The 25,136-nt window shown below is 57.4% G+C and overlaps 2 protein-coding genes across 2 annotated transcripts; both read left to right on the forward strand.

Annotated features, from left to right (window-relative positions):
- The first annotated feature begins 238 nt into the window (after positions 1-238).
- LOC148592601 (maestro heat-like repeat family member 5) lies at positions 239-13,499 on the forward strand. Its single transcript, XM_088534217.1, has 19 exons — positions 239-271; positions 371-453; positions 651-789; positions 1,359-1,539; positions 1,988-2,085; positions 2,239-2,388; positions 2,566-2,720; positions 2,805-2,955; positions 3,066-3,256; positions 3,809-3,923; positions 4,264-4,404; positions 4,599-4,775; positions 5,258-5,413; positions 5,749-5,850; positions 6,269-6,371; positions 6,474-6,563; positions 6,848-6,936; positions 13,054-13,161; positions 13,395-13,499. Exons 1-19 carry the CDS (start codon positions 239-241, stop codon positions 13,497-13,499), a joined length of 2,367 nt encoding a protein of 788 aa, XP_088390343.1.
- Positions 13,500-14,267: 768 nt separating this feature from the next.
- On the forward strand, positions 14,268-21,372 carry LOC148592602 (maestro heat-like repeat-containing protein family member 7). Its single transcript, XM_088534218.1, has 15 exons — positions 14,268-14,300; positions 14,400-14,450; positions 15,388-15,568; positions 16,012-16,112; positions 16,266-16,415; positions 16,593-16,747; positions 16,832-16,982; positions 17,093-17,283; positions 17,836-17,950; positions 18,291-18,431; positions 18,626-18,811; positions 19,285-19,440; positions 20,296-20,398; positions 20,501-20,590; positions 21,335-21,372. The coding sequence occupies exons 1-15, from the start codon at positions 14,268-14,270 to the stop codon at positions 21,370-21,372; spliced, it is 1,842 nt and encodes a 613-aa protein (XP_088390344.1).
- The last annotated feature ends 3,764 nt before the right edge of the window (positions 21,373-25,136 follow it).

Genomic DNA, 25,136 nt, shown 5'->3' on the forward strand with positions numbered 1-25,136 from the left:
GGAAAAATTTCTTAACAGTGAGGGTGACAGAGCCCTGGAACAGGCTGCCCAGACAGGTTGTGGAGTCTCCTTCTCTGGAGATCTTCAAAACCCACTTGGATGCAGCCCTGTGCCACGTGCTCTAGGTGACCCAGCGTATGCAGGGGGGTTGGACTAGATGATCTCTAGAGGTCCGTTCCAAACCTAAGCATTGTATGATTCTATGATTCTATGATTCTCCCTTCCTCTGCAAGAGCGGATGCAAAGCCTCGATGCTTCGCTCTACGCACAGGTAGGTGCTCACCGCAGGCGGAAGGGGTTTCAGCCAGCCCCCTGTTAGCAAGAGGGACGGGGGAAGCGGTGATGAGCACTCTCTGCCCTGCCCTTGCAGACCATGGAGGCTCTGGATGAGATGCTGAAGGTGCTGGCGTTTGAGTCGCAGGCCTCCAGTCTCCATCAGCTGCGGAACATCTTGTAGGTTTGCTCTTTGCAAAGCATTAGGGGAGCAGTGGCAGGGCTGGTTCCTCACGCCAAGGGGAAGCGACCCTTGCAGCGAACCAGCGGAAGAGTTTGGGGCCAGGAGGGAATGCAAGGCGCTTTCTGGAAGCGTGCATGGAAGGCAGCAGGGGCATCAAGCCTGCCAGGGCCTTAGCAGAACTGTGGCCGTCCAGTCGCAGCCCTGACCAGCAGCTTTGCTCTCCTCAGATGCTGCTGCCCTTCACAGCATCCCAGAGAGAAGCTGAGTGCCAGAGGGCTGTGGGCAGGATTGTGAGGCTGAGTCGGCTCCTGAGCAGCTCTTCTCTGTTGGAGGTAACCAGGTGGCTCCAGGCCATAGGTGACCCTCTGCTCAAGCAGGCTCAGGCAGGCTCAGGCAGGAGGAGAGGGCTCATGTTGGCTTGATGGGGATGAGGCGGCCAGCAGGAGCAGAAGGAAGTGCTCCGTTGTCCCTGGGAAGGCTATGTGTGTGTGAACGGGATATGTGGGCTAGGGAAAGCGCCAAGCTCGGGCGCCCTATTTAGGCACCAGTGGCACCACGGGCTCACAGGGCTGGCCGTCAAAGCCTGACAAGGCAGGACAGGGAGGCAGCAAGCTCCGTGCCTTGTCACGGCTGCCACATGCTGGCTGCGGGGCTGGCCCAAGGGAGGGGAGGTTGCCCTTGGCTGGGCAGCAGAACTGGCATTGCCCAGGGGCGGGCAGGCTGGGACACACAGCCCTGCACGCCACTGCTCACTGCTGGCCGCAGGGCTGGGCAGATGCCTGCTCAGGTTTTGTCTCGTGTGGCACTCAGGCCTGGGCCCACTCTGGTGTGGGGCCCAGGGCTCTGCTCCCCACTGCCACGGCTTGGCCTCGCTGCCCGTCTTCCTGCCTCCATCCCTCAGAAGTGCCTCAGCCATGGAGGAAGCAGCATCAAGCCCTTCCTCTTCCGAAAGAAGCCTCTGGACTTCCTGGGGCAGCTGATGGGGCACCTCATGCTGTGCTGTGCTGAGGAGGACCAGCAGATCAGCCAGAGCGCGGCAGAAGCGCTTCACCACTTCTACAGGATCATTCTGCTGCGAAAGAGTAAGAGACGCTGGGGAAGGCTGGCGCCTTCCAGCACCCGCAGCCCAGGCAAGACCACACAAGGCGACGCGTTGCCTCAGCCGTGCCATGAAGAGCCATGGCAGGCACCTCACTGACGTGACCCAGGGCTGTTTTGTCCCTTGGAGCAGTGCTTTAGAGAGCGTCCACATCAACTAGCAGAGCTCAGAGCCTGTGTCAGCAGCCTCCCAGGCCTGCTCTCCTGCCTGGGAGCACAAAGAGACACCAACCTCTGGGGCCTTTCCACATGCTAACTGGCAATATCCTCTTTGCCACCTGGCAAGAAGCTCATGTCCTCCCTAGGAGGCTCTCTGCTCCTTATACTGCAGTGACACCCCGCTTCTGCAAGCTGCAGAGCTCTCTTTGTTGCCCTTGTTCAGCCACCTCCCCTCCTCCTGACTGCTCTGTGTTTCCCCTCTGGCACAGGCAGAAAGAGGGCAGCTGAGAATCCAGCGCTTCCAGAGATGGAACTGGCAGCAGGAAGCCCCAAACACCTTCTGGCCCAGCAAGACCACTGATGAGAGCGCAGTGAGAAGCTCCTCCCTCCCTCCCTGTGGCCTTCTTGGGCACAGTGCTGGCAGAAGGCATTGTGCCAGCACCGCTCTGCTTGCTCGCTCTCAGCTGAGCCATTCTCAGCTCCTCTGGCCGTGCACTGGGCGCCATGGCTCTTTCCTCCCACAGGAATTTGGGATCTTTCTCTTTCCTTCTGAGAGGACAGACTTCCTGCTGACAATCATCAATGGCATAACAGACCCAAGGCTCTTGAACACTGAGGTGGTGGAGCACATGATGGAGGCGGTCTTGAGGGAGCCTGACTCTGAGCTGGATAGGGTAAGCGGCTTGCAAGCACATTGCCCTGTGCTTGCACACTCTGGGCACTGAGCCCCCTGAGCACCGCACAGCCCTTGAGGACAGCATGGAGCCATGGGAAGGCATGACTTCTCGGTGGCCCCTGTGGCAATGGCTACACTCCTGCAGAGGCCCCTCTCTCACCTGTGCCCCTTCTAGGTGCCCCAGGTGATTAGCAGCCTCCACAAGAAGCTGATGGATATCAGTGAGGCATCGCTCCAGGACATCTTGAAGAGGAGCCTTTTCCAAATGGCCTGCTTGGACCCCGCTCAGGTGGTGGAGGCTCTGTTGAACACCTCCCTGGTGTGTGACAGGTATGGGCCTCCCAGCCTTGAGGACAGCTCCAGGGCTACGGCAGCTCGAGGCAGCTTCCCTGACAGCATGTTCTGGGTCTGCAGTGTTGCCAGGAGCATGTGGAGGGTGCTGGTCTCCAAGCAGTGCCTTGCAGAGGAGGTGCTGAAGGAGCTGCTCTCTTGGCTGCGGGACCGGCCGCTGCTGAGACGGCACACCTCCTGTTTGCCAGCGGGCAGCTACATCCTTCCCCTGACTGTGAGTTTCCAGGCGAGGCCTGACTCAGCCCTGCGCAGAGCCTCGCCATGGCTTGCCTTGGCTTGCCTGATCTCTCTGCAGCCAGACCCATCTCGAGGTGTTTTTTGCAGTCAACCAGGGTCCTGAACGAGATTCTCCAGGAGCCCTCCAGCAAAGTGCCCGTGCAGTTAATTTCTCCCCAGCTCTACCTAGCGGTGCTCTTCCAGATCTACTTGATCATGGAGTCCACACAAGAGGACCTCCAAGAGTACTGCCAGATGTGCAGTCACGCGGATGACAGTCCTCCAGTCAGCCCTGTCAGGTGCTGCGTCCCTCTGTGCCGCTCTCTGCCCTGAGCGCAGCGCTTGGGCTTAGCTTCTGTGTGTGACCTGCCTTTGCTCTCCATGCAGGAGTGCAGTGCAGGCCCTGAAAGCTCTGCTCTGCTGTGCTGACTGTGGCCATCTGGCTGACTCTGTGGAGAGGCAGGGAGGCTGGGACATGTTTATGAGCGTGGACACCTACCACGCGGGAGCCACGTTGCTGACTAGGTGAGAGCCGCCTTCCTCCTCACGTGCCCCAGCATTTGTGCCCTGAAGACAGAGTGCGGCTAGGCCACAACATTGGTGGAGTAAGGGTGCTTTGCTGCTCTCTCACCAAAATCAGCCTCACTGGCTGGGCTGCCACGTTTCTCCTGGCAAGGTGTGGTGGGGAAAGGCCAGTGCCGCTGCTGGCGCCAGCCCCAGCTGCTGGAGCTGGTGCAGCCTTGCTCCAACGGGGCCTGGCTTGCGCAGGATGGCTCGAGTTGGCAGCGCAGGCCCAAAGGGCTTTGCCTGCCCAGCTCGTGCCCACAGTGCCTTCTCCCCTCCCTGGCCAGAGCGCTGTGGATGAACGCGGCCGACCAGTGTGCCTGGATGTTTGAACACATGGTCACGGTGCTCAGCTGCGGAGACAAACACCGGGAGATTGCCGCCATGGCCGTCTTCCTCGAGGTGGGCACAGTGGCAAGTGGCACCTCTGGGAGGTGCCCGCAGACTCTGGGCTCTCTATGTCCTGGGCCAGGGAGCAGGCTGCAGTCAGTGGAGCTGCGCTCCGTGCCCGCGGGAGCTGAACACCCCTAAGTCAGCCCAAGTTGAGCTTATTCCCACCAGGAGGCCATTTCTGCTGGCTACCGGCCCCAAGCGTTTGCGGGTCAGGCAGCCTTTGTGCCAGCTCTCTACATTCAACTGCTTCACATGGGCCCAAGACCCAGAGGCCGCAGCTGGTCCAGAGGATGCGGGGAGCGCCGTTGGCTCTTGAGAGTCACTCCCTCTGCCTCTGGGTGTGTTTCAGCTGCTGAACTGCACAGACTTTGAGCAGCAGATTGATGAGGGTGTCCTGCACTTCCTGCAACGGCATCTGCACAACCAGAGCTTGGTGATGCGCGAAATGGTCATCACAGGCCTGGTCACGCTGTCTGAGAGACCGCAAATAGTGAGCAGGGGGCACGTGGGCAAAGAGAGGGCGGTGGCCTGGGGCTGCACGTGGAGGCTAAGGTAGTGGAGGGAAAGGCAGCGGCAGGACTTGAGAGCTCCCGTGCCACCGCCATGTCCGCAGAGTGTTACCGCCATTTGTGCTAATGCAACCATGCCTTGATTCACACAAGGGCTCTTCTGTGTTTCGTGTAGGCCAGGAGTCTGCAAGGCCTGGTGCCCGCGCTCCTGGAGCACCTGCAGGCTGCTGAGAGCTGCTTCCACACCAAGGCCCTCACCATCTTCAGCAACATGCTCCACCTCCTGGACAGGGAGATGGCCAGTGCCATGGGTCTGCAGCTTGCTGAGGAGCTCCTGCCACTCTTTGATGATGTAGGGCTGGTGGGAAAAGCGGGCACTTTGCTGGCATGGCTGTGGGGGCAGAGGCGTGTGGCCCGGGCATGAGAGCTCACACCGGGGCAACCCATCTGGGGACTTTGAGTGAGTGGGATGTGCCCAGGAGCTGATGCCACGGGCCGGCCCACATCTCCTCCTGCACACAGGTGGCACAAGGGAGCTCCTCTGCGCGTCGCTCCGGAGGCTACTGGTGGGAGTGCCACCAGGGCCAGAGCAGCCCTTGCAGGCACACACGCCTCGCACCTTGGCTCCCCGTGGCAGCCCCATCTCCGAGAAAGCCACCACGCTGCATGTCTTGGGGCTGGAGCTTTACTGAGCTGGTGGCGGATCTGGCCCCGCAGCTCCTTGGGGCAAACGCAGAGGCAGAGGGAGAAGCCATCGTCTGCCTCTCGAAGCCCCTTGTTCACTGCGGGCTGAGGCAGCCACTGCAGAGCTGCTTCCATCTTGCTTCCCCACAGGAGGCTGCCCTCGTGCGAGAGCTCTCCATCCAGCTCTTCCAGAGCGTGATGGCCATTGTGGTGGGCAAGCAGAAAGTGCTGCTAAGGAAGCATGTGCACAGCTGCCTGCTCCCATTGCTTGTGCATGCACATGAGGACATCCCCAGCATGACGCAGGTGTGTGACCACATGGCTTAGTCGTGTGGGACCAACAGTATTTTGTCCGTTTTCTATCCCGGTTTGACCAGCAAAGCCCCAGCACTGGCATCTCTAGAGGACTTCTAGCTGTCCCTGCAGTCATCCGAGCCCAGCAGGGACTGGAGGAGCTCTGTCTTGCTGCTCTGACATAGTGGTTGCCCCACGAGCCTGCCCTGGGTGTCACAGCCCAACTCATGGCCTAGATGTAGCTTCCCATAACAGGTGGCAAAGGCTCTGAGCATCGGCAGGGCGCGGGGATGCAGGGTCTCCTGGCTGGGCTGCATTCGCATATCCCACCCTGGGCTGCTCTGCAGGCCTCTCGGGAAGCCCTCCATGGTGTTGCTCAGCTCCTGAAATGGAAACAGCTCAGGCAGCTGCTTGAGACAGCACAGATTTGGCAGATTGGAGAGTGCCTGGTAAGACCTGCCACCATAGCCCCCAGGATGTGCCCCGCAGAAGGCCTGCGACCCTTGCCCTCTCCCTCGCCCATGTCACCTCCTAACTGCCAGCCCGTTGCTACGGGTTCTGGAGCTGCATACGCGCTCCCCTTTCTCCCACACACTGTCCCGCTGGGCTCTTCCCAAGGGCCACGATCCATCACTGCCCCCAGGATGGGGAAGGAGCCCCTGGCCCAGCTGGGCCTTGCCACCAGGATGGCACCTCAGCCTACCACCCTATGCGTGCCTTCTGTTCCCCCTAAAGCTCAGTGCCACCTGGTTGGGACCAGGAATGTCCTGGCAGAGCAAGGGAATGTGGAGACAGTTCTGGCAGGAGAGCAGGCCTGGTTGTCTGTCAGAGGTCTGTAGCTAGCCCTGACCCTTTTGCTCTGTGCAGCTGGCGAGCAACAGGAGCAGAGACGACGAATACCTGCGGCAGAGCCTGGCCTACTTGGAGAGTCCCCAGGAGTCTTGGCAGGAGGCAGCCGTGAGGTTCCTCGGTGAGTCACAGCTCTTGCCGGGGAGCCTCTGTGTCCCCACGGGTGCCGCAGCCCCACCTGCCTCCTGCAGGGCCTGGGTGTCTGGGCGCTGTGTACCCGCAGCAGGGTTTGTGACAGGCTATGTTCACCTAGGGCTCCTCGGGAAGCGCATGAAGGACCCGAGCGGGGAGAAGCTGCAGGACATCTTTGAGGGTGAGTGGGGGCAGCGTGCTGTTAGCTTCAGCCTGCAGTGGCGCAGAGCCTGGCAGTGAGCTCCAGGCTTCTGGCTGCCCTGCCAGACAGCCAGTATTTGCAGGGCAGGGCACTTGGGGCATCTTTCAACACATGTGCGTCTTTCTCCAGCAGTCATGGTAGTCCTCCTTTCTGCCTGCTTGCAAGCGAAAAGCCAGACTGCGCTTGGGCTTGGCCCCATCCGGGGGCCATGCCTGGCGTCTCCTCAGGTGCAAGGGTTTCATTTCTTTTCCCTTCTATCTCAGCCCTTCAAAGAGTGGCAAGAGACAGCAGCCCCTCCGTCCGGTCTCTGGCCATGCAGACCATCCTGATCCTGAGAGCTTCAGGGCAGAAGGCACCGTCAACATTCAGCCTTTAAGCACTGTGCTGCTGTCTCCGGAGAGCATAGAAGAGGCAGCACTCTTCTCTGCAGGACACCGTTCTTGGCGCACAGCAAGAGCAGCCCTTCCCACCCCACGAAGCTCTGCCCACTGGGGCCCGCGACAGTGCTGCAAAGCCCGGCTCCTTTGCAGCAGCAGCTGCTAATCCCCACGTCACCTATTGCCCTTCTGCTGCAGGCACCGCATCCTTACATGTGCCAAATAAAGTGATGGGATGAATTCTCCTTTTTCTTCATGAGCCCGAGTGAGCCCCAGGAGCATGAACATGGGCTTCTCCCTCTCTTTTGCACGTACAGGCAGCTTTTGCCTTTATGTTTAGGCTCCAGAGTGGAAGTAAGTCTTCAGGATGAGGCGTGAGGCTGCCGTATCTTAGCAAGGGATGTGCCACAGGGGTAGATCAGGCATGGGCAGCAAGCGTGCACTTGAGCGGGCTGTGAAGGCAGGCCTGGGGATGCAACACCATGCAGCTTTCTTGAAAGGCAGCAGTTTGGGAGCTGGTTGAGACTACCTTGAAAGCTCTGCATCACGGCCACAGACATTCCTACACCTTCAGGAAAGCCTCTGGGGAGGCCACCTGCCAGCATAGCCTTTGCTCTCATTGTGATGGTGCTAACGTAGCGCTATGTTAGCATGATGCCAACACAGAGATCGTGCGAGGAAGGCGCAGGGTCAAAAGCAGACTCCCAGCCCCGGGCATCCAGAGAGCAGCCTTGGGCCTGTGCGGGCACCTGCTTGGTAGAATCCCATGAGGTACAGTCCTGGAGGATAGAGGGCTCCCAAAAGCTGGATAATATTCAAGAATCCCTTCCTCCACATTCCTTTGTTGAAAAGCCCAGCCTGTGGGGTGGGAAACTGCCCCCAGCCCCCACAGAGTGCTTAAGGCATGGCTTGGGGAACTGCTGAGAGATGCCAGTGTGCCATGTGCAGCTGGGCCTGGTTCTGGGGCAACAACAACAACAATTTGGGGGACACATGCTAATGCACAGCAAGATTGTGCTCTGTGTCCGCAAGGACCAGTACCTTGCCCACGTGCAGGGGGACATGGTGAGGAGCAGCCTGTTGCACTGCAGAAGCAGCTGCCAGGCGACGGCTCTGGGTGCCATAGCTCGGAGATGTCCCTATAGCAGCAGCTCCACAGCCTGCTCACACCTCCATTCCCAACATGCATTGTCTCTTTTTCAAGAGAGTTTGCTTTTAAGCTCCGTTTCCAAACACATGATCATATCCCTTCTGAATATTCCTGGGTATTAGCTGTTGGCATGGATTTCCATCTGGGGGAGTAGAAGTTAGATTTTTTTTCTCTCTTCATGTTAATAACATAGAATATTTTCTCTTCTCCTGAAAAGCTTCTGACACTAAAGCTTAGGAGAGAAGAGATTTCTATGCCTCGAAACTGATGCTAATGTGAGGTCAAGGGTCTTCTGGAGACTGAGCTCTCCCTGTGCCCCGCACTTCTGAGTGCAGTTCTGAGAGGCCTTTGAGGAGAACTGCGGCCAGCGTGGGCCGCAGGCTCCCGATAGCCTTCCCTGAGGTGTGCAGGGATGCCAGGCACATTTGGTTTCCAGCAGGTTCTCTCCAGCCCAGGCCAGATGTTTTGGGCAGGGGCAGGAGTTGTGTATCCAGCTGGGCAGCCACAGAAAATGCAGATGAGGAAGCACATGCACAGCAGCCTGCTCCCATTGCCCATGCATGCACATGAGCCACTTCCCAGTGTGGTGCAGGTGTGTGACCACACACGTTAATCATGTGGGACCAGGAGTGTTTGTCCATTTTTCTGTCCAGGTTTGCCCAGCAAAGCCCCAGCACTGGCATCCCTAGGCGATTTCAGGCTGTCCCCGCAGTCATCCTAGCCAAGGGCTAGGCAAGCTCTGTCTTGCTGTCCTGACATAGTGGTTGCCCGACGTATCTGCCCAGGGTGTCACAGCCCAACTCGTGGCCTAGATGTAGCTTCCCGTAACAGGCTGGCAAAGGCTCTGAGCATCGGCAGGGCGCGGGGATGCAGGGTCTCCTGGCTGGGCTGCATTCGCATCTCCCAACCTGGGCTGCTCTGCAGGCCTCTCAGGAAGCCCTCCTTGGGGTTGCTCAGCTCCTGAAATGGAAACAGCTCAGGCAGCTGCTTGAGACAGCACAAATTTGGCAGATTGGTGAGTGCCTGGTAAGACCTGCCACCAAAGCCCCCAGGATTCGCCCCGCAGAAGGCCTGCGACCCTTGCCCTCTCCCTCGCCCATGTCACCTCCCCACTGCCAGCCCATTGCTGCGGGCTCTGGAGCTGCACACGCGCTCCCCTTTCTCCCACACACTGTCCCACTGGACTCTCAAGGGCCACGATCCATCACTGCCTCCAGGATGGGGAAGGAGCCCCTGGCCCAGCTGGGCCTTGCTACCAGGATGGCACCTCAGCCTGCCACGAATGCGAGCACCATGCCCTCTGCTCCCCCTAAAGCTCGGTGCCATCTGGCTGGGACCCTGAATGACCTGGCAGAGCAAGAGAATGAGCACACAGCTCTGGTAGGAGGACTGGCCAGGCTGTCAGAGGTCTGTACCAAGCCCTGACCCTTGTGCTCTGTGCAGCTGGGGAGGAACAGGAGCAGAGCTGATAAATCCCTACGGCAGAGCCCGGCCTGCCTGGAGCAGAAGCGCTGCGCTACTCGCAGGAGCAGGACTGCCCGGCTGCAGGGACGTTTCAGGACAGGGACACAGGGGAGCTGCTCGGGGACAGGGACTCTGGGAGACCATAGCATGGGGACGTTCCTGCCAGGACGCGTGTGTGCCAGCGCCTTCCCCGAGCACGGGGTAAGGGACACGGCCCAAGTGACGGCACTGGGATCTCAAACATTCCTGGACCCACCACCCCAAGAGAAGATTCCAGAAGTCGCAAGGAGGACCTGGTGCCACCTGCCTAGACTTACTGGTGCTGCCTCCCTTGAATGACAGGCGTCTCAACCACTCCTGAGAGTGGGATGAGAGAAGGTTCCAGAAGCACAGGAGATGGGTCCAATAAATAAGGGCACGAGCACACCCCTGTGGGTGCTTTCTACACTGATTTTTTTCAGGGGGGTGTGGTTTTGAGCAGGATGTGAAAGCAGGCGTGGGGAAGGAACACCATGCGTCCTTCCTGAAAGGCAGCAGATTTGAGAGCTGCCTTAGAGTATCTTGATAGCTCTGCATCATGGCTGCAGACCTTCCTACACCTTCAGGAAAGCCTCTGGGGAGGCCACCTGCCAGCATAGCCTTTGCTAACATTGTGAGCGTGCTAATGTAGTGCTATGTTAGCGTGATGCCAACACAGAGATCGCACGAGGAAGGTGCAGGGTCAAAAGCAGACTCCCAGCCCCGGGCGTCCGGAGAGCAGCCTTGGGCCCGTGTTGGCACCTGCTTGGGAGACTCCCATGGGGTACGGTCCTGGAGGATAGAGGGCTCCCAAAAGCTGGGTAATATTCAAGAATCATTCCTCCATGTTCCTTGGTTGAGAAGCCCAGCCTGTGGGATGGGAAACTACCCCCAGCCCTCACAGACTGCTTAAGGCATGGCTTGGGGAACTGCTGAGAGGTGCCACGTGGAGCTGGTGCTGGGGCAGCGCCTTCCTCTGCAGCAAACGGGAGCACAGGAAAGTGTTAACACAGGCATTTCATGGCTCCTCCAATGATGCAGGAATACCAACCAGGAAGAATGTCTGGTGGACACATGCTAATGTACAGCAGGATTGTGCTCTCTGCCCACAAGGAGCAGTGGTTTGCCGGCTGCTTCAAGGCCATAGTGAACAAGTGCTTCCTTAGCGTTTTTTGGGTGCTACACTGTGCAAAGCAGTTCTAGGATGCTGAGTTCAAGCTGTTGGTACTGCTCAGCACAGCCCTTGGGAGCGGCTGGGAATCCCGCACCAGCATTTCCTGAACTCCAGCACCAGTGCCACCTCCACCACAAAAGAGGGGTATGCGGGAGCGACTGCCCGCCATTATCATCCCCATCATCCCCCAAACCAGGGATCCTCCAACTTTTTAAACAGGGGGCCGGTTCACTGTACCTCAGACACTGTCGGGGGCTGGACTATAGTTTGGAAAAAAATGAATGAATTTCTATGCACACTGCACATATTTTATTTGTAGTAGTGCACAAAAAACAGGAAAAAGAATGCAGTATTTAAAATGAACAATTGTAATCAACAAAAACAATATTTCAATGTGAAATATGGGCCTGCTTTCGGCTAACGAGATGGTCAATGTTAGGTTCCATATTTGTCACTGCTAGTTGTAGCAAGTGATGCAAGTGTTCATCAGTTAGTCTGGATCTGATTGGAGATTTCAGATGTTTCATTCGGGAAAAAGTCTTCTCACAGACATAGGTGCTGCCAAAGATGGTTGCAATTTTGAGTGCATGGCTCCTGAGATTATGATAATGTCTCTGAGGGGAGAGATGCATAGAAATTAGTAAGGCTGCTTGATTTGAATGCATCTTTCAGCGAGTCACAAGTCTGTAGTTCGGCCAATTCCATTTGGTAAATCGGATCAACAGTTTCAACAGAAAATGGGTTCTGGAAAAGCTGTATGTCCTGTTCATGGAGACGAAGCTCTTTAAATCTAATTTGAACTCCTTTTGCAACATTTCTAGTACATCCATACATGTTTTGTTTGGGGATGCAACTGCTGGTTTTTCTGCAGACAGGTTTTGAGTTGTGGGGAGATGGCGGAAGTTTTCCTCCTTTACTTGGTTAATGAGCAGGTCTAATTTGACTGAAATGCTTTCACATGTGAATACATATCACAGATGAGCTTCCCCTGTCGTTGAAGTTGGACATTGAAATTGTTGAGTAGCTCGGTTACATCTGTTAGAAACGCAAAGTGCCATTTCCATTCTGCATCTTTGAGCTCTGATACTTTTGTTTTTAGAAACCATAAAATCATAAACCTCTGGAAGTAAGTCATAAAATCGTTTCAAAACTCTCCCTCGACTCAGCCAACGGACTTCTGTGTGGTACAGAATATCTTCATAGGCAACATTTAGCTCAGAGAGAAATTCCTGAAACTAAGTGTGGTTTAGTGCATGAGCTCTAATGAAGTTAACACAAGAAACTACAATTTTCATGACAGAGTCCAGCTTCAGTGATTTACCACACAGTGCTTGTTGGTGGATGATGCAGTGTATGGGTATTGGATGTGATTTAGGCGAGGTGGTGAAGAAGCTGGTGGTGAGGGAGCAGGCAGAGGGGCTGTGGGAGGGGACAAAGCTGGCCAGGCGAGCACAGGACTTAGGCAGCCAGGCGCAGAGAGGGCCGGGCAGGCCCCCGTGGGCATGGGGGGGCCTCCTTCCAGGGGGCTGCCAAGTCAGGGCACCAGTGGTGGGATGGGGCTGCCTGCTGGGTGCTGCCAGCTGCTTGCTGGGGCTGGAGCGAGCGGCTCTGTGGGACCGCCTGCCAGGAGCCGGCCCTACTGCAGCCCTGCCTCGCACGACAGCTGCATCCTGGTGCTGTTGACCCCGTGCAGGCAGTGCCTGAATGCCTGGACCTGCTCTGTGCTTGGTTGGAGTGCAGCAGAGGCAGCCCAGTGGCAGAGCCAAGGCGCAGGCCAGGAGAGGCAGCGCAGGAGGCAGCGGTGCTGCGGTGCCGGGAGATTCGCTGCCCCTCCTCTGCCAGGGGCTGCTGTGCGAGCCAGGGCTCGTTGTATGCTGGAAGCGGGCCCGCTGCTGCAGAGGTAGCACAGCTCCTTTCTTCTGCCTCCTGCCAGCGCCTGCAGCTCTGCCCATTCTCTTCCATGCTCAGGTCCAGGATCTCCGTCCTGCTTGCAGCTGGCAGGAGAGGAGCAGGAAGCCCTGGCGTATCTGCAGGCCTTTCCCACAGGCCCTCACCAGGTGACTAGAGACCTTGTCAGACGAGTGGTGCCTGCAGCTCCCGGGGGCCCGGCTGCCTCCGTGCGTGTTGCCTGCTGCGAGCCTGCGGCTGGGCTCTTGGCAGTGGCCAGCTGCAGCCGCTGGGCATCCTGCAGCTGCCCTGTGTCCCCCTCCACGCTGCGGCTGCCGGCAGTGCCTGTGCCCTCGCACCCGCCCTATTCATCTCCCTCCTTTATCCCCCGGCTCACAGGATGAAGCCCGGAAGCTGAGGTTTTTTGCCTGCATCCATACCCTGTGCAGTGCCAAAGGGATGGGCAGCTACGTGGCTCATTTAGGCGAGCTGGTGAAGAAGCTGGTGGTGAGGGAGCGGGCAGAGGGGCTGTGGGAGGGGGCAAAGCTGGCCAGGCGAGCACAGGACTTGGGCAGCCAGGCGCAGAGAGGGCCGGGCAGGATCCTGTGGGCACGGGGGGCCTCCTTCCAGGGGGCTGCCAAGCCAGGGCACCAGTGGTGGGATGGGGGTGCCTGCTGGGTGCTGCCAGCTGCTCGCTGGGGCTGGCACCTGCCATGCCCCATACTGCCTGTGCTCCACAGGTGCTGCTGGAAGAGGAGTCCCCTGGCCGCCTGGACTCCGTGGTGTGGCAGCAAGCCATGCTGGCTATGGCCGCAATGAGGTACCCGCCCCAGGTGCTGCTGTAGCGCAGGCATGGCCGCAGCATGACCCTGATGACGCCATACGAGTCCCCTTGGGATGCTGCAGTCTGTCAACCCTCTGCGTGCTCCCTCAGTGGGCAGGTGGCAGAACAGAGCACTGTCTCTGGGCTTTTCCCCTGAGGGAAGAGGCAGGAGGAGGAATGGGTGTTGCACCCACCTTCTGCCCTGGGTGCTCCGTTCCTTGTGTGCACTACGGAAAAGGGAGGAGGTGGCTCCCTGCAGGGCTTCCCCACCTCCGATGGCCAGCAGCCTGGCTGTTCCCACCTCCATGGCTGCGTCCACCTCCTCTACCCCGGCACCTGGACGACCCTCCCTGGCCCAGCACTCCACAGGCACCTCTCTCTCCTGTCAGCAAAGAGTGGCCATTCCTGATGCACAGCCAGGACAACAGGCTGCTCTACACCTGCATCAACAGCATGCAGAGGACGGTGCTGGTCTCTTTTCAGTGGTGGCCACTGATAGGACTAGAGGAAATGGCCGGAAACTGAAACACCAAAAATTCCATAGGAACTTAAGGAAAAATTTCTTAACAGTGAGGGTGACAGAGCCCTGGAACAGGCTGCCCAGACAGGTTGTGGAGTCTCCTTCTCTGGAGATCTTCAAAACCCACTTGGATGCAGCCCTGTGCCACGTGCTCTAGGTGACCCTGCGTATGCAGGGGGGTTGGACTAGATGATCTCTAGAGGTCCGTTCCAAACCTAAGCATTGTATGATTCTATGATTCTATGATTCTCCCTTCCTCTGCAAGAGCGGATGCAAAGCCTCGATGCTTCGCTCTACGCACAGGTAGGTGCTCACCGCAGGCGGAAGGGGTTTCAGCCAGCCCCCTGTTAGCAAGAGGGACGGGGGAAGCGGTGATGAGCACTCTCTGCCCTGCCCTTGCAGACCATGGAGGCTCTGGCTGAGATGCTGAAGGTGCTGGCGTTTGAGTCGCAGGCCTCCAGTCTCCATCAGCTGCGGAACATCTTGTAGGTTTGCTCTTTGCAAAGCATTAGGGGAGCAGTGGCAGGGCTGGTTCCTCACGCCAAGGGGAAGCGACCCTTGCAGCGAACCAGCGGAAGAGTTTGGGGCCAGGAGGGAATGCAAGGCGCTTTCTGGAAGCGTGCATGGAAGGCAGCAGGGGCATCAAGCCTGCCAGGGCCTTAGCAGAACTGTGGCCGTCCAGTCGCAGCCCTGACCAGCAGCTTTGCTCTCCTCAGATGCTGCTGCCCTTCACAGCATCCCAGAGAGAAGCTGAGTGCCAGAGGGCTGTGGGCAGGATTGTGAGGCTGAGTCGGCTCCTGAGCAGCTCTTCTCTGTTGGAGGTAACCAGGTGGCTCCAGGCCATAGGTGACCCTCTGCTCAAGCAGGCTCAGGCAGGCTCAGGCAGGAGGAGAGGGCTCATGTTGGCTTGATGGGGATGAGGCGGCCAGCAGGAGCAGAAGGAGGTGCTCCGTTGTCCCTCGGAAGGCTATGTGTGTGTGAACGGGATATGTGGGCTAGGGAAAGCGCCAAGCTCGGGAGCCCTATTTAGGCACCAGTGGCACCACGGGCTCACAGGGCTGGCCGTCAAAGCCTGACAAGGCAGGACAGGGAGGCAGCAAGCTCCGTGCCTTGTCACGGCTGCCACATGCTGGCTGCGGGGCTGGCCCAAGGGAGGGGAGGTTGCCCTTGGCTGGGCAGCAGAACTGGCATTGCCCAGGGGCGGGCAGGCTGGGACACACAGCCCTGCACGCCACTGCTCACTGCTGGCCGCAGGGCTGGGCAGATGCCTGCTCAGGTTTTGTCTCGTGTGGCACTCAGGCCTGGGCCCACTCTGGTGTGGGGCCCAGGGCTCTGCTCCCCACTGCCACGGCTTGGCCTCGCTGCCCGTCTTCCTGCCTCCATCCCTCAGAAGTGGCTCAGCCATGGAGGAAGCAGCATCAAGCCCTTCCTCTTCCGAAAGAAGCCTCTGGACTTCCTGGGGCAGCTGATGGGGCACCTCACGCTGTGCTGTGCTGAGGAGGACCAAGAGATCAGCCAGAGTGCGGCAGAAGCACTTCACCACTTCTACAGGATCATTCTGCTGCGAAAGAGTAAGAGACGCTGGGGAAGGCTGGCGCCTTCCAGCACCCGCAGCCCAGGCAAGACCACACAAGGCGACGCGTTGCCTCAGCCGTGCCATGAAGAGCCATGGCAGGCACCTCACTGATGTGACCAGGGCTCTTTTGTCCCTCGGAGTAGTGCTTTAGAGAGCATCCACATCAACTAGCAGAGCTCAGAGCCTGTGTCAGCAGTCTCCCAGGCCTGCTCTCCTGCCTGGGAGCACAAAGAGACACCAACCTCTGGGGCCTTTCCACATGCTAACTGGCAATATCCTCTTTGCCACCTGGCAAGAAGCTCATGTCCTCCCTAGGAGGCTCTCTGCTCCTTACACTGCAGTGACACCCCGCTTCTGCAAGCTGCAGAGCTCTCTTTGTTGCCCTTGTTCAGCCACCTCCCCTCCTCCTGACTGCTCTGTGTTTCCCCTCTGGCACAGGCAGAAAGAGGGCAGCTGAGAATCCAGCGCTTCCAGAGATGAACTGGCAGCAGGAAGCCCCAAACACCTTCTGGCCCAGCAAGACCACTGATGAGAGCGCAGTGAGAAGCTCCTCCCTCCCTCCCTGTGGCCTTCTTGGGCACAGTGCTGGCAGAAGGCATTGTGCCAGCACCGCTCTGCTTGCTCGCTCTCAGCTGAGCCACTCTCAGCTCCTCAGGCCGTGCACTGGGCGCCATGGCTCTTTCCTCCCACAGGAATTTGGGATCTTTCTCTTTCCTTCTGAGAGGACAGACTTCCTGCTGACAATCATCAATGGCATAACAGACCCAAGGCTCTTGAACACTGAGGTGGTGGAGCACATGATGGAGGCGGTCTTGAGGGAGCCTGACTCTGAGCTGGATAGGGTAAGCGGCTGGCAAGCACATTGCCCTGTGCTTGCACACTCTGGGCGCTGAGCCCCCTGAGCACCGCACAGCCCTTGAGGACAGCATGGAGCCATGGGAAGGCATGACTTCTCGGTGGCCCCTGTGGCAATGGCTACACTCCTGCAGAGGCCCCTCTCTCACCTGTGCCCCTTCTAGGTGCCCCAGGTGATTAGCAGCCTCCACAAGAAGCTGATGGATATCAGTGAGGCATCGCTCCAGGACATCTTGAAGAGGAGCCTTTTCCAAATGGCCTGCTTGGACCCCGCTCAGGTGGTGGAGGCTCTGTTGAACACCTCCCTGGTGTGTGACAGGTATGGGCCTCCCAGCCTTGAGGACAGCTCCAGGGCTACGGCAGCTCGAGGCAGCTTCCCTGACGGCATGTTCTGGGTCTGCAGTGTTGCCAGGAGCATGTGGAGGGTGCTGGTCTCCAAGCAGTGCCCTGCAGAGGAGGTGCTGAAGGAGCTGCTCTCTTGGCTGCGGGACCGGCCGCTGCTGAGACGGCACACCTCCCGTTTGCCAGCGGGCAGCTACATCCTTCCCCTGACTGTGAGTTTCCAGGCGAGGCCTGACTCAGCCCTGCGCAGAGCCTCGCCATGGCTTGCCTTGGCTTGCCTGATCTCTCTGCAGCCAGACCCATCTCGAGGTGTTTTTTGCAGTCAACCAGGGTCCTGAACGAGATTCTCCAGGAGGCCTCCAGCAAAGTGCCTGTGCAGTTAATTTCTCCCCAGCTCTACCTAGCGGTGCTCTTCCAGATCTACTTGATCATGGAGTACACACAAGAGGACCTCCAAGAGTACTGCCAGATGTGCAGTCACGCGGATGACAGTCCTCCAGTCAGCCCTGTCAGGTGCTGCGTCCCTCTGTGCCGCTCTCTGCCCTGAGCGCAGTGCTTGGGCTTAGCTTCTGTGTGCGACCTGCCTTTGCTCTCCATGCAGGAGTGCAGTGCAGGCCCTGAAAGCTCTGCTCTGCTGTGCTGACTGTGGCCATCTGGCTGACTCTGTGGAGAGGCAGGGAGGCTGGGACATGTTTATGAGCGTGGACACCTACCACGCGGGAGCCACGTTGCTGACTAGGTGAGAGCCGCCTTCCTCCTCACGTGCCCCAGCATTTGTGCCCTGAAGACAGAGTGCGGCTAGGCCACAACATTGGTGGAGTAAGGGTGCTTTGCTGCTCTCTCACCAAAATCAGCCTCACTGGCTGGGCTGCCACGTTTCTCCTGGCAAGGTGTGGTGGGGAAAGGCCAGTGCCGCTGCTGGCGCCAGCCCCAGCTGCTGGAGCTGGTGCAGCCTTGCTCCAACGGGGCCTGGCTTGCGCAGGATGGCTCGAGTTGGCAGCACAGGCCCAAAGGGCTTTGCCTGCCCAGCTCATGCCCACAGTGCCTTCTCCCCTCCCTGGCCAGAGCGCTGTGGATGAACGCGGCCGACCAGTGTGCCTGGATGTTTGAACACATGGTCACGGTGCTCAGCTGCGGAGACAAACACCGGGAGATTGCCGCCATGGCCGTCTTCCTCGAGGTGGGCACGGTGGCAAGTGGCGCCTCTGGGAGGTGCCCGCAGACTCTGGGCTCTCTATGTCCTGGGCCAGGGAGCAGGCTGCAGTCAGTGGAGCTGCGCTCCGTGCCCGCGGGAGCTGAACACCCCTAAGTCAGCCCAAGTTGAGCTTATTCCCACCAGGAGGCCATTTCTGCTGGCTACCGGCCCCAAGCGTTTGCGGGTCAGGCAGCCTTTGTGCCAGCTCTCTACATTCAACTGCTTCACATGGGCCCAAGACCCAGAGGCCGCAGCTGGTCCAGAGGATGCGAGGAGCGCCGTTGGCTCTTGAGAGTCACTCCCTCTGCCTCTGGGTGTGTTTCAGCTGCTGAACTGCACAGACTTTGAGCAGGAGATTGATGAGGATGTCCTGCACTTCCTGCAACGGCATCTGCACAACCAGAGCTTGGTGATGCGCGAAATGGTCATCACAGGCCTGGTCACGCTGTCTGAGAGACCGCAAATAGTGAGCAGGGGGCACGTGGGCAAAGAGAGGGCGGTGGCCTGGGGCTGCACGTGGAGGCTAAGGTAGTGGAGGGAAAGGCAGCGGCAGGACTTGAGAGCTCCCGTGCCACCGCCATGTCCGCAGAGTGTTACCGCCATTTGTGCTAATGCAACCATGCCTTGATTCACACAAGGGCTCTTCTGTGTTTCGTGTAGGCCAGGAGTCTGCAAGGCCTGGTGCCCGCGCTCCTGGAGCACCTGCAGGCTGCTGAGAGCTGCTTCCACACCAAGGCCCTCACCATCTTCAGCAACATGCTCCACCTCCTGGACAGGGAGATGGCCAGTGCCATGGGTCTGCAGCTTGCTGAGGAGCTCCTGCCACTCTTTGATGATGTAGGGCTGGTGGGAAAAGCGGGCACTTTGCTGGCATGGCTGTGGGGGCAGAGGCGTGTGGCCTGGGCATGAGAGCTCACACCGGGGCAACCCATCTGGGGACTTTGAGTGAGTGGGATGTGCCCAGGAGCTGATGCCACGGGCCGGCCCACATCTCCTCCTGCACACAGGTGGCACAAGGGAGCTCCTCTGCGCGTCGCTCCGGAGGCTACTGGTGGGAGTGCCACCAGGGCCAGAGCAGCCCTTGCAGGCACACACGCCTCGCAACTTGGCTCCCCGTGGCAGCCCCATCTCCGAGAAAGCCACCGCGCTTCACGTGTTGGGGCTGGAGCTTTACTGAGCTGGTGGCGGATCTGGCCCCGCAGCTCCTTGGGGCAAACGTAGAGGCAGAGGGAGAAGCCATCGTCTGCCTCTCGAAGCCCCTTGTTCACTGCGGGCTGAGGCAGCCACTGCAGAGCTGCTTCCATCTTGCTTCCCCACAGGAGGCTGCCCTCGTGCGAGAGCTCTCCATCCAGCTCTTCCAGAGCGTGATGGCCATTGTGGTGGGCAAGCAGAAAGTGCTGCTAAGGAAGCATGTGCACAGCTGCCTGCTCCCATTGCTTGTGCATGCACATGAGGACATCCCCAGCATGACGCAGGTGTGTGACCACATGGCTTAGTCGTGTGGGACCAACAGTATTTTGTCCGTTTTCTATCCCGGTTTGCCCAGCAAAGCCCCAGCACTGGCATCTCTAGAGGACTTCTAGCTGTCCCTGCAGTCATCCGAGCCCAGCAGGGACTGGAGGAGCTCTGTCTTGCTGCTCTGACATAGTGGTTGCCCCACGAGCCTGCCCTGGGTGTCACAGCCCAACTCATGGCCTAGATGTAGCTTCCCATAACAGGTGGCAAAGGCTCTGAGCATCGGCAGGGCGCGGGGATGCAGGGTCTCCTGGCTGGGTTGCATTCGCATATCCCACCCTGGGCTGCTCTGCAGGCCTCTCGGGAAGCCCTCCATGGTGTTGCTCAGCTCCTGAAATGGAAACAGCTCAGGCAGCTGCTTGAGACAGCACAGATTTGGCAGATTGGAGAGTGCCTGGTAAGACCTGCCACCAAAGCCCCCAGGATGTGCCCTGCAGAAGGCCTGCGACCCTTGCCCTCTCCCTCGCCCATGTCACCTCCTAACTGCCAGCCCGTTGCTACGGGCTCTGGAGCTGCATACGCGCTCCCCTTTCTCCCACACACTGTCCCGCTGGGCTCTTCCCAAGGGCCACGATCCATCACTGCCCCCAGGATGGGGAAGGAGCCCCTGGCCCAGCTGGGCCTTGCTACCAGGATGGCACCTCAGCCTACCACCCTATGCGTGCCTTCTGTTCCCCCTAAAGCTCAGTGCCACCTGGTTGGGACCAGGAATGTCCTGGCAGAGCAAGGGAATGTGGAGACAGTTCTGGCAGGAGAGCAGGCCTGACTGTCTGTCAGAGGTCTGTAGCTAGCCCTGACCCTTGTGCTCTGTGCAGCTGGCGAGCAACAGGAGCAGAGACGACGAATACCTGCGGCAGAGCCTGGCCTACTTGGAGAGTCCCCAGGACTCTTGGCAGGAGGCAGCCGTGAGGTTCCTCGGTGAGTCACAGCTCTTGCCGGGGAGCCTCTGTGTCCCCACAGCTGCCGCAGCCCCACCTGCCTCCTGCAGGGCCTGGGTGTCTGGGCGCTGTGTACCCGCAGCAGGGTTTGTGACAGGCTATGTTCACCTAGGGCTCCTCGGGAAGCGCATGAAGGACCCGAGCGGGGAAAAGCTGCAGGACATCTTTGAGGGTGAGTGGGGGCAGCGTGCTGCTAGCTTCAGCCCGCAGCGGCGCAGAGCCTGGCAGTGAGCTCCAGGCTTCTGGCTGCCCTGCCAGACAGCCAGTATTTGCAGGGCAGGGCACTTGGGGCATCTTTCAACACATGTGCGTCTTTCTCCAGCAGTCATGGTAGTCCTCCTTTCTGCCTGCTTGCAAGCGAAAAGCCAGACTGCGCTTGGGCTTGGGCTTGGCCCCATCCGGGGGCCATGCCTGGCGTCTCCTCAGCTGCAAGGGTTTCATTTCTTTTCCCTTCTATCTCAGCCCTTCAAAGAGTGGCAAGAGACAGCAGCCCCTCCGTCCGGTCTCTGGCCATGCAGACCATCCTGATCCTGAGAGCTTCAGGGCAGAAGGCACCGTCAACATTCAGCCTTTAAGCACTGTGCTGCTGTCTCCGGAGAGCATAGAAGAGGCAGCACTCTTCTCTGCAGGACACCGTTCTTGGCGCACAGCAAGAGCAGCCCTTCCCACCCCACGAAGCTCTGCCCACTGGGGCCCGCGACAGTGCTGCAAAGCCCGGCTCCTTTGCAGCAGCAGCTGCTAATCCCCACGTCACCTATTGCCCTTCTGCTGCAGGCACCGCATCCTTACATGTGCCAAATAAAGTGATGGGATGAATTCTCCTTAGCCTTCATGAGCCCGAGTGAGCCCCAGGAGCATGAACATGGGCTTCTCCCTCTCTTTTGCACGTACAGGCAGCTTTTGCCTTTATGTTTAGGCTCCAGAGTGGAAGTAAGTCTTCAGGATGAGGCGTGAGGCTGCAGTATCTTAGCAAGGGATGTGCCACTCTGGGAGACCATAGCATGGGGACGTTCCTGCCAGGACGCGTGTGTGCCAGCGCCTTCCCCGAGCACGGGGTAAGGGACACGGCCCAAGTGACGGCACTGGGATCTCAAACATTCCTGGACCCACCACCCCAAGAGAAGATTCCAGAAGTCGCAAGGAGGACCTGGTGCCACCTGCCTAGACTTACTGGTGCTGCCTCCCTTGAATGACAGGTGTCTCAACCACTCCTGAGAGTGGGATGAGAGAAGGTTCCAGAAGCACAGGAGATGGGTCCAATAAATAAGGGCACGAGCACACCCCTGTGGGTGCTTTCTACACTGATTTTTTTTCAGGGGGGTGTGGTTTTGAGCAGGATGTGAAAGCAGGCGTGGGGAAGGAACACCATGCGTCCTTCCTGAAAGGCAGCAGATTTGAGAGCTGCCTTAGAGTATCTTGATAGCTCTGCATCATGGCTGCAGACCTTCCTACACCTTCAGGAAAGCCTCTGGGGAGGCCACCTGCCAGCATAGCCTTTGCTAACATTGTGAGCGTGCTAATGTAGTGCTATGTTAGCGTGATGCCAACACAGAGATCGCACGAGGAAGGTGCAGGGTCAAAAGCAGACTCCCAGCCCCGGGCGTCCGGAGAGCAGCCTTGGGCCCGTGTTGGCACCTGCTTGGGAGACTCCCATGGGGTACGGTCCTGGAGGATAGAGGGCTCCCAAAAGCTGGGTAATATTCAAGAATCATTCCTCCATGTTCCTTGGTTGAGAAGCCCAGCCTGTGGGATGGGAAACTACCCCCAGCCCTCACAGACTGCTTAAGGCATGGCTTGGGGAACTGCTGAGAGGTGCCACGTGGAGCTGGTGCTGGGGCAGCGCCTTCCTCTGCAGCAAACGGGAGCACAGGAAAGTGTTAACACAGGCATTTCATGGCTCCTCCAATGATGCAGGAATACCAACCAGGAAGAATGTCTGGTGGACACATGCTAATGTACAGCAGGATTGTGCTCTCTGCCCACAAGGAGCAGTGGTTTGCCGGCTGCTTCAAGGCCATAGTGAACAAGTGCTTCCTTAGCGTTTTTTGGGTGCTACACTGTGCAAAGCAGTTCTAGGATGCTGAGTTCAAGCTGTTGGTACTGCTCAGCACAGCCCTTGGGAGCGGCTGGGAATCCCGCACCGGCATTTCCTGAACTCCAGCACCAGTGCCACCTCCATCACAAAAGAGGGGTATGCGGGAGCGACTGCCCGCCATTATCATCCCCATCATCCCCCAAACCAGGGATCCTCCAACTTTTTAAACAGGGGGCCGGTTCATTGTACCTCAGACACTGTCGGGGGCTGGACTATAGTTTGGAAAAAAATGAATGAATTTCTATGCACACTGCACATATTTTATTTGTAGTATTGCACAAAAAACAGGAAAAAGAATGCAGTATTTAAAATGAACAATTGTAATCAACAAAAACAATATTTCAATGTGAAATATGGGCCTGCTTTCGGCTAACGAGATGGTCAATGTTAGGTTCCATATTTGTCACTGCTAGTTGTAGCAAGTGATGCAAGTGTTCATCAGTTAGTCTGGATCTGATTGGAGATTTCAGATGTTTCATTCGGGAAAAAGTCTTCTCGCAGACATAGGTGCTGCCAAAGATGGTTGCAATTTTGAGTGCATGGTTCCTGAGATTATGATAATGTCTCTGAGGGGAGAGATGCATAGAAATTAGTAAGGCTGCTTAGTTTGAATGCATCTTTCAGCGAGTCACAAGTCTGTAGTTCGGCCAATTCCATTTGGTAAATCGGATCAACAGTTTCAATGTCAACAGAAAATGGGTTCTGGAAAAGCTGTATGTCCTGTTCATGGAGACGAAGCTCTTTAAATCTAATTTGAACTCCTTTTGCAACATTTCTAGTACATCCATATATCTTTTGTTTCGGGATGCAACTGCTGGTTTTTCTGCAGACAGGTTTTGAGTTGTGGGGAGATGGCAGAAGTTTTCCTCCTTTACTTGGTTAATGAGCAGGTCTAATTTGACTGAAATGCTTTCACATGTGAATACATATCACAGATGAGCTTCCCCTGTCCTTGAAGTTGGACATTGAAATTGTTGAGTAGCTCGGTTACATCTGTTAGAAACGCAAAGTGCCATTTCCATTCTGCATCTTTGAGCCCTGGTACTCCTTTTTTTTAGAAACCATAAAATCATAAAGCTCTGGAAGTAAGTCATAAAATCGTTTCAAAACTCTCCCTCGACTCAGCCAACGGACTTCTGTGTGGTACAGAATATCTTCATAGGCAACATTTAGCTCAGAGAGAAATTTCTGAAACTAAGTGTGGTTTAGTGCATGAGCTCTAATGAAGTTAACACAAGAAACTACAATTTTCATGACAGAGTCCAGCTTCAGTGATTTACCACACAGTGCTTGTTGGTGGATGATGCAGTGTATGGCTATTGGATGTGAATGGTTGCGTTTGTCCATCTCTTTGTTAATGCGTGCAACCACTCCTTTCATGGACCCCACCATGCTAGGAGCACCATCAGTTGTCATACTGAATAGTTTACCCCAGTCCAGCTCCAAATCATCCACAGTTTGGTAAACTTTCTCATAGATATCCTCTCCTGTAGTTGTTCCTTTGATGCTTTTCAGTGCAGCAAGCCCCTCTCTGACTTCGAAAGAATCATTTGTCCCACGAATGAAAATTAGAAGTTGTGCAGAATCACGAACATCATTGCTTTCGTCGAGTGCCCATGAGAAATAGCAAAGTTTTTTTGAGGAGTTTTGCAACTGCAGATCCAAATTTTCCCCCATTTCTTCAATCCTTCGTGTCATTGTAGGTCCTGAAAAACTCACTGTACTAAATAAATCCGCCTTCTCTGGACACATCTCTTTGGCAATAGAAAGAAGGCATTCTTTAACAAATTGTCCTTCTAGGAATGCTCTGCAAGTGCGCGCTATGAGCTTGGCAACTTGATAGCTTGCTCGAAGTGATGATATATTGAGCTGCTTTTGCTTCACAGAAGTATTTTGCTGAGTTGTCAATCCATGTTTCAGTCTTAATATTTTATCTTTTCTCACTTGTCCGACCAAAGAATCATATTTATGTTTACGTTGAGTTTCGTAGTGTCGATGCAAATTGTATTCCTTGAACACAGACACTGAATTCTGGCATATCAAACAAACAGCTCTTTCTTTGTACTCTGTGAAAAAATAATCAGAAGTCCACTTTTCTTGGAATACCCTGCACTTGGAGTCAATTTGTCTTTTTTTTGCCATGATGGTGCCCACGCTTCCCACTGGTGCTGGCTGCGTGTCCTGCCTGGGAGCTGGAGGGAGGGAGGGAGAGACGGGGGAGCTGCCCCGCTCCTCAGCCCGGCCGCGCAGTGCGGAAAGGGTCACCAGAAGGGACCGAAGGAGCTTTGCCACGCCGGGGCTCTGGCGATTCGCCCGAGTTGGCTGGACCTCGCAGTGCAGAGGCTGCCGACTGAGCTTGCCCGGCAGAGGAGATGCCCGCGCATCTCGCCTGCCGCGCATCGCAGAGGAGGAGCAGGAGGAGGCGGACGGGGCAGCGGCGGCGCAGTTTGTAGCCGAGAGGCGCCCCTGGGAGGGGGCAGGTCGAGAACGAGGCGCTGGTTTCAGCCCAGTCCCGGCAGGTGCTTGGGGGCTGTGGAGGCGGCGCGCGGATTCAGTGGCAGGAAGTCATCTGCGGCTGCTTGGTTTCCCCCCCCAACACGCGGCGGGGAGGGGCGGGGGGGTT

Source organism: Tinamus guttatus, unplaced genomic scaffold, assembly GCF_059628265.1.
Source record: "Tinamus guttatus ecotype Peru unplaced genomic scaffold, ASM5962826v1 Tinamus_guttatus_pri_ptg000546l, whole genome shotgun sequence".
In the NCBI taxonomy this organism is placed as follows: domain Eukaryota; kingdom Metazoa; phylum Chordata; class Aves; order Tinamiformes; family Tinamidae; genus Tinamus; species Tinamus guttatus.